General features: G+C 41.0%; 1 protein-coding gene across 5 annotated transcripts in view; it reads right to left on the bottom strand.

Annotated features, from left to right (window-relative positions):
• Positions 1-1,306: 1,306 nt before the first annotated feature.
• Positions 1,307-8,927, bottom strand: part of LOC147753022 (frequenin-1-like) — a 132,250-nt gene continuing 124,629 nt past the window's right edge. For all 5 annotated transcript variants that reach the window (XM_086969851.1, XM_086969854.1, XM_086969853.1 and 2 more), the window contains 2 exons: positions 4,408-4,574; positions 1,307-2,743 (listed from right to left, as the gene is read on the bottom strand). In XM_086969851.1, the coding sequence (XP_086825977.1) occupies positions 2,651-2,743; positions 4,408-4,574 (260 nt within the window). In that variant the 3' untranslated portion in view covers positions 1,307-2,650. The remainder of the gene's footprint in view (positions 2,744-4,407; positions 4,575-8,927) is intronic.

The following is an 8,927-nucleotide window of genomic DNA, read 5'->3' on the forward strand; positions in this document are numbered from 1 at the left end:
GGTTCGAGGGCACGAAAGAGTGCAGGAAGAATCTGAGGGAAGAGCGAAACGGATCAAAGGAATCGAAATTGAGAGAAAGAGCTGTTAAATAGAATAGAGCTAGTTGGCCCTTGCTCCTCTCGTCCCCGCAGCACTGCTCTTTGTTTGGCACTTGCTAATACCGCAGCAGCTATACATGTGATCCGGTTTAAAGGTGGAAAAGGCAAGCTTGGCGATTTTCATTGTTCTCTTTAGCGACATCATCGTCGTTAGAGGCTTCGTGATCAGCGGAGGTGGTAGTGTCAAAATAGCGAGCATATGTAACATAAAACAGGATAGTGAGAGAATCGACCATGTTTCGCGCAGGCTATGAAAGAGCCATAACGAGTAGCGGCAAAACGCCGGTCCTAAACTGAGGCCGACATACTCAGCAGTGGACTCAACTGCAGCGGGCGTTTGATGCCGCTGAGGTTTATTCAAGTGAGACACTGATGAGCGGAAGCAGGATGGGTGAACGACCAACTAGCAATTTTACGGAAAGCCTGCCATCGCGTCGGTCCACGCGGACGTCATATGGACCAGCAGGGCGAGATATATCGAACAAATTCTGCTGTTGTTGTTGCTGCTGCTGCTGCTGCTTATGTGGAATGCTGCAGAGGAGCTATTACTGTCGTAATAGCGTTCCCGCCACCAGCTGATGCCATTAGTTGAGGCCAGTGAAAGACCGACTAATATTTACATTATCATGGGGGAGGAAATAGCGGACAGTCGCCTTTGGGCCTGAGCGCGGCCGTCTTTTGCTGCGGCGTCTGTAATTGTTCCCGGATGAACGACCAAAGTCGTCACTGTTACTAGCTCTGCAGTTTAACATCGTTTGCTTGTCGTGACCCAGCCACTAAAAGACGTCAGCATTTTTTATATTCATATTTAAAATAACTCTACTTGGGCTGTCTGGTCATGGTTTCTATCTAGATAACGTTGCGTGCGATTACCGTTATTAACACAAAAACCTAAAAGCAATCGGCTGGCTAGATTCGATTTGAATTTCCCGCGCCATTCACGATAGCTGTCGAACTGATCGGCAAAGTTGAAAAACTTGACACCTAAGCAAGTGACATGTTGTTAACTATAGATCCAATTCGACCAATGAAAGAGAAACGGAAACGATTGGAACTCGAATATCAGATAGCGACCTCAATGCGTTACAATGTACAAATGTACGCACCGTCGACAGCTGGAAATGAGCGAGCACTCTTCTGCACAAACGCTCATCTGAGTAAATAGACGGCAAATATCTATCCGCGTGAAATCAATAAACACGCTCCGGTTCGGCTATACAATTAAATAATATAGATTTGATTGAATAGACGTTGTGCCCCAACAAAGCGAAGACACTCATTCAGCGCTGACAATGTTATGACAAAGTACCTTTTACACGACCTCACTCTTAGCTCCTACAGTTAATGGTATTATTTATCGTAGGCGTCTAATTTGGATTACGTCAGTTTCAATGATGAAGATTGAAGATCTGTAGAGAATTAATTTTGGCACATCTGTTGCTATTGTTCTTATCTATTTGCATTACTATAGGTAGCGTTATTATATATAAATGAATACTTGTTATAGAAGCAGTAGCAATAGTTTCTGTTGTGGATGTTGCTTCACGAAAATTGTTCCGTAGTCCCGCCAATGGCCATGGTTTTTTTCGGTAGCGCAAAATGTCACGGATTACACGAATAGTTATTAAGTCAAAACAGCTGTCTATATGCATATAAATGGTAACAATATGAATGATGATAACAAGCGGTGATTGGATTTAGTGTTTGTCTTCTTGTTGCTGATATTGAGTTACTAGTCGCTACGAACGAACGAACGAACGGCTGATTGACTGATTAGGAACCCCCGACCCAAATCGGTCGGCCTGGGAGTTTCCTTCAAACACCTTGAACGAAGATGAGTCTCCAACTCTCTTTTTATCTCCTGCTAATTACCGACAATCTCATTTGAAACTATCAATTCAATTTTTTACCTGTTAATCGTCATATTTATGATTTGAAAGGACGTTCTTGCCAGTTTAAGGTAATACCTGACCAAATCTGTAGTCGGTTGCGCCTGGTAGAGCACATACAGGTTCGGGGTAATTGAATCGAACAGAGTCGACGAATCTCACAGAATCTAGGTATATAAGGAACCGACATTTTGTTGAAAGCATTGAATTGGTTGGGGCGCAGCGGCTCGTCTATCGACGTTCGCGTTCTAGTGTGGTATTCTTACTTTTGTGTTTCGTTAGTATCATGATTCATGGTATCTCTGACGACGAAAATGACCGCCTCCTGTGTATCCTGTTTATATATATATATATATGTCAGCCATATTTATTGTATTATTTTAACCTGGTTATTGCAAGCTTTGATTGGTTCACCTTAGTTATTCCTGATAACTAGACTATGGTCATGATTGCACTTATAAGTATCTGATTTTTGTACTCATCTAACGGCGTCGTCTGTTGAATTTTCCTTTCCTTCTTACTTTTTCAATGTCGGCTCGTTTTCTACTACTGTCTCTTATTACTGCATTTAATTACCTGCCATTAATACTATATGATATTATTATTATTATTAGAGGCGCTATTTTTGTTGGTTATTATCGGGCAGGACACGTTGTTGGCACTCTACGGCGCGTACAACGACAGCGCCTGAACGATCTTCGGGTCGTGCTTAGATCCTTCCTTAAATTCTTCTAAAGAGAGTTTGTTGTCTTGATTCTGAAATAAGTGAAACAGTCGATGACAAACGAATGGAAATCGTTAGAAAAATGTTATGTTTTTCTCGATTATGGGAATGGCATTGAAGGATACTTCTTCAACTGAGATGGTGAAGTCGATTTTAGTCCGGTGAGAATATAGGCTTTCGCAGTATATATATATATATATATATATATATATATATATATATATATATACGATGATTGATATTAATGGATATACTATAACAGAGTCTTCTATAGAGATACTTCGAAAGTGATTAATTGCTAATAACACAGGCCGAAAGGACCAATTGTAACCTGTATCAATATCCTTAAATTACTATTAAATTATCTAGTGGCTCTTAATTGTGGTAGCCATGTTTTACAATAGCCGTTTACTATTATTTGACGCAGCCCCTAATGGCACAAGCGGATGTTATAAAGTAGCGTGGTCCTCTTCATTCTTATAATCCCTATTCTCTAACCAGCGAATCTTATTTTTATTGTTGACACTCTTATCGAATCTCTACCAACTACGAATTCAGCCAGAATCGATCAACTGGCTAAACCTATATCTACACATTTAGTCGAACGGCAAACAAATGATCAGCTTCTCACACGGAGCTCTTCTCGTAGACGTTTACGTAAGCCGCCACAGGTGACTACACTCGTACGCACACGCATACATGAACATGGATATATACGACAGGTTTATCTAGCCCGTCTTCGTCTGGCCTGATTTAGTTCTTTTCATAACGAAAGTATAGAAGAATTGCGGAACCGCACAGTCAGCGGTCGTCCCGCTGTGGCGAAGTTCCTCGAGAGAGGCGCCTTAAGGGTATGATATGTATGGCCGCGGTGTCTGATCAAGCGCTGCCCTGCCTGACTCCGCAGCGGCTGTCCGACCAAATTGCGCGCTTTGCCCAAATTGAGGAGACGCCGAAGATGAAGGTAACACACCGATAACTACAGATGCCCCTGGTCTATCGACATACCACGACGATCGCCGCTGCCATAACAGGTCAGGCGGCAAGAACATTAACAGCAGAAGCAGCGCTAGCGTGCCACCCCCTAAATATTACGTACACTCACTAACGCACGCAGCGGTGCACACATACAGCAGACACGCGACACACATATTGAATATTGTGAATCATTGGCGTGCTCCCGCATGTAGTATAGCCGGTATCCATTCAATCAAAGAGGAACTAAAGAATAGCAGCAAGTAACTAAGATAACTTTATGGCTACCAACCAGAAGTAGTTATGTAGCCTATTGTTGCATTTCACCGTTCTGCGAACGAACTCACAGGAAGCTGAATATTGCTTCTGACTAGTTTATTGCCAATTTTGCTAGGGAGGAGAATCAAAGACTGGTCGTTATATCCTATCTACGAGAATTGTTCTATCGACTGAAATAAAGGACGTAGATAAGGGACGGGAAAGGAGCGACTGGAAGCGCCTGTACTCATATTAAGATAATTTTTCTTCGAATTAACTGGAACGCATCGTTATCGTTTACTTCCAAAGACAAACAAAGTGTCGAGTTGCGTAAACACCTTAGGTTTTTTCTATTGGCTTCATTGTATCGGGTAATAGGGTTCGTTCATAGGCAATATCTGACACAAACAAAGATGTGTGTGTGCGTGTCAAATATTGCCTATTGTATATAATATAAACTTACTTTGTCCAATTGTTCAAATATTCTATCTACACGTGCACGTGGGTCGTCTTCTTCTTCTTCGCCCTTCTCCTGGCTTCCGAGCATTTCGTAGATGGCATCGACAATATTGTACATCTCTTCGCGCGTAATGAAGCCATCATTATCCACGTCATACAGACGAAAGGCCCCTGAAAGAAGAATTGCGTTCGAGCAAATAGCGACATGGATGCAGTGAATACACGGAAAGCGGTCAAAGGGACAGTAACAAACACAATGATGATAAATAGAGGATCAAAAATAATTCTCTCTCTGACGATCAAAAATAATTCCTCACAAAAGAAGGCACGGGATAGATCTAAGAAAAAAAGCTCACAACAAACTCACGTAACCAACTTCGACTATGTACGTTTGTTTTGCGACAGAAACCGTCAAATGGATGATAAATATATATATATATCGCTAACGATCACAATCATTATAATGTGAGCATAAGGGCCCATATCGTGTATTTATGCCCTCCAAAATATATATATATAAAATACGTGAATAGAATGACTGTGCGTGTCTCTGTTAACTCGCCGATAGTCACAATGGTGGTAATGAATAACGGGTGGTCGGTTGAACTACCATTAAGCAAGTCCAATATGTGGACGCCCTGTGGGCAGAATAGATCAACGTAAATTCCCCGTATCGGATTGTCTGACTTCATAGAAATAAAACATCTATAATAATAGTAATAAAGCGTTCGTTATCAGTTTTGTATCTATGCTACGACGACGCCTGCCGCAAGCAAACGCTCTAGATTGATTCCTAAACAACTTTTAGTAAACATTGTTGGCACTAGATAGACAGTTAATAAAACAACTTATAAATCCCACGCACTGTTAAGTTTCATCGAAGATATCTCCGCACCCGAGCTAAATGTCTACTAATATGTTGTTTATGTAATAGCCGAGTGACGAAGGGAGGGCACTTTCTGAGTCGTGTGATACAAAAGCATTGGCATAATTTATTTTTTTGCCGCTTTTTTTTGCCGAGGGAAATAGATGTAGTGCGACAATTATCGTTGCTCTCATTGGTCCGATGACAACGACATTGTTGTGATCACAGACTACTTTAAAGTAAATTCCAATGATCTTCGTGCTTTTATGACTTCACATGGACTCGTAATGTAGTTGCTAAAGAACCTCACAGAAGAATAGTGGACTCTAATAGCCAGGTTTATACAAAGGGAAAGCGATTGCGACAAAAAAAAGATAATGGGTATTGGTATGTGCAGCTGAAAATGTAGCCCAGAATGTAAAGAAAAAGATATCTCCATGATCAAAAAAGGAATGAAGTAAAAGTCGAACAAAACGCAGCAAGGAGACGCGTCACAAAAAAAATCGTCGATTTGTAATGGCTTCTCAACTGCATCAGGGGGTGGCAAACCGTACAGTCACTGTCCCTGTAAGGACCCTCTGACGTCGTATCGAAATTACCGCTTTTAGCTGTCGTAAAGCAGCCGAAAAGCTTCCGCTAGACGTTCTATACAAATATGCGCGTTTTGAGTAGGCCAAACAATTCTAAATTAGGCAGTTGAAAACTGGGAAAGTATGGGTTTTCAGATGAAGCGCATTCTGAGTTTATCAGTAGTTTAGCTCAATGCGTCTACGCTTCGGCGGAAGGCGGCACACGGCTCCTGTGAAGTTCAGCGGGTCAAACATCCGAGCAAAATAATGGTGTGGGCCATGATTTTCATCTATCCATTTCGTCAGAGGCTTTTGGAAAAGCGACAGTACAATGAAATAATTCGGATGAACAGGCTCTCCCAGGTACGAAAATGATTCCCGAGTGCGAGTTACAAGTTTGTGCATGGTAGGCTATATAATGTCGTATGGCGAAGTGTGTTTCTGAGCAGTTTACCACTAGTGATGTTAAGGTCTTCCTCTGGCCCAGAAATTAACATGAATTTGTTAGATACAATCGAAAATGTGTCGTATCATGTGAAAGAGCGAGTCGGGCCGATCAGCAGCATTTCACAATTCGAGATCACTGCGCCCCAAGTGCTACCCGGCCTTGGCGGAGGCAGGGCGAAAATGCATTCATACAAAAGCCGTTTGCAGCAGTGGTGGGAGGCCCCACATTGTAGTCTCTGAATGAGCTTTCTTTTCTTTTTTCTTAATTTCCTCTAGTGATAGTATCATCATAGATGGTACTGTTAGTAACCACAAAGGGTTGTTTTTGATCGAGCTTGCCTGTGTGTGAATTTTTTAGGTGGCTCCATTTAATTCGCTCAGTGACTGTGCGTGTATGTGTTTGGCGCGCAGATCCATCGGAAGCGCGAAAATTAGAGGCTGTCAGATTTATCTATTTGACTTTCTTTAAAATAATCATTTTTATGGGTGCAGCTAAAACGCGAAAGGATTCTGGGGAGATAAAAGTACGCGACTTCATTTTATTCCAATGTACGACTGCTTCTAGTAATTCTTCATTGCTGATATTATTCGGTCTTCGTGTGGCTGTAAAGAGTGCTTAATATAATGGAATTGGTTTATTCCCGCAGCAAATGCGGCGAGGTAAGAACGTTACTGTCGTGGTAAGCCACAGGCTTTCCGCACCGCAGATGCTGCTAGGTACTGCTAACTCACTGGCTTTGACTAAAACAGCAGCATCAGCGGCGGCGGCCAAAATCGTTGCCGTTCGAAGAACGGCTGCTACCACATGTAGTAGCAATTGTATTGAGGTGCGGTTTGTAGTCCCGTTGCAGAAGACACTCGTAGTCAACGGTCTTTTTGGTCCGAAGTTGTTCTGCAATTTATGCTCGGCCAACATGGCAGGCAAATCAGTGTCGAATTAGATTTTTTCAGCCTGCACCCTAAACCCAGACTGTTGGACGAAGCTCTAACATATTAAGTGACTCTCTGTATAACTTCTGTAGTCTCACTAGACCAATTATAGATGTCAGAAAGCTACGGTCGTCTGTATTATTACCGTCAAGCAATTGTGCTGATACGCATTGACAGTGTATCATCCGGGTAACTGGGATAATTCAACGACCTATTTTAGGAAAACGATGAAACAATGAAGATGGAACGTCTTGCTGATGATCGCTTAGGATTTAAAAAGGATAAAAACATTCTGAAAGGATTTAAAAACACGAACCTTAAGCGAATTCACAGCGTTTTGGATTTGCGATTTCTTCCGTGAGCTACCGCGGTGCTGTTTTTTGGCTGCCGACAAACAACCCGGCAGCACTTCGATGGACATACCAAATCTGTGGCTTGGTTACTTGGTTGCACTTGTTGCGAACCCATTTTTATTAGACATGAATCTATATGAGAAAGTATTACTTACTTATAGCAATGGTTCTGTGGGAAAAAAATTCATAGCCTCGAGCGAGGTCGATCACGACTGTCCTGCAAGTTTCGTTCCTCATACCAGCATTGTTTGCTGATTACAAAAGTACAGGTATAGTTTGTATCAGTATATATTTATAATGTATATTTGATATTCATTGTATCGTGTGATGGTGCACAAGCTGCAAGACGTTCCGTCTGCGTCCCTTCAATCTGTTTCTAACTAGCTGCTCGATCTAATCATCGCTACTATTTATTCTGTCCATAAGCGGGGGGTTATTGTATGATGCTTAAATAACAATATGTAAAAATGAAAACTCACCAACTTTGCTATCGTTTTATATTAAGCGTATAACAGGCAATGTAAACATATAAAAACTGCTTGCTATAATGGTCGAACCAAAAACAGAAGCCTGACTCACGTTGCTGTAGCGTACCTTTTAGTACAACGGAATAGATCGGACTGTGTTGCTTAAATCGAGATTTCAGATCGTAGAGTTTGCACTGCCACCACCATCATTTTCAGTCTACCAGACCCGCTATTACCTAGGAGTTAAAGCACGCGATATTTGGCCATACTCGGGTAGGACTATAACAAAAAACGGATTTGTATGTATGGCACGTGAATCTTCCGCTTGCTAATCGAAATGTACATCGATGTACAACATTTCGTGTGTATATAACGATGAGGTGCCTTTTCGCCATCTGCGTCAGGCGGTTGAATAACGTTAAACAAAGGAACAATTCAAGACAGGCTCACGGTAAGACGTTTGCAAGTCGTTCTATTGTATAACATTTAGGTTGCACGTCCATGTGTCTATGGCTTTGATAAAGTTGTTTTTCATTAGATCAGTGACTTTACATGTAACTCTAGTATCGCTTAGACAAATCTGCTTCCTTTCTGTGTTTTACTTTTTGAATTAAACGGACGAATTTTAAGCAGTAACTTTATAATCTACTTTATTAAATTTTCTTTAATAGGAAGTATTTTATTTAAAATTTATGTAACAATGAGTTGTTATTGCATAATTATTTTAGTGATATATAGCACCATAAGTATATCTTTCATTTATATATATATATATATATATATATATATATATATATATATGGAGCGAAACCCACAGGTCTGTCGTATATGTATATAAATGAAAGATATACTTATGGTGCTATATATCACTGAAATAATTATGCAATAACAAC

The sequence above is a fragment of the Varroa jacobsoni genome, unplaced genomic scaffold, assembly GCF_002532875.2.
Source record: "Varroa jacobsoni isolate VJ856 unplaced genomic scaffold, vjacob_1.0 scaffold_797, whole genome shotgun sequence".
Taxonomy (NCBI): Eukaryota; Metazoa; Arthropoda; class Arachnida; order Mesostigmata; family Varroidae; genus Varroa; species Varroa jacobsoni.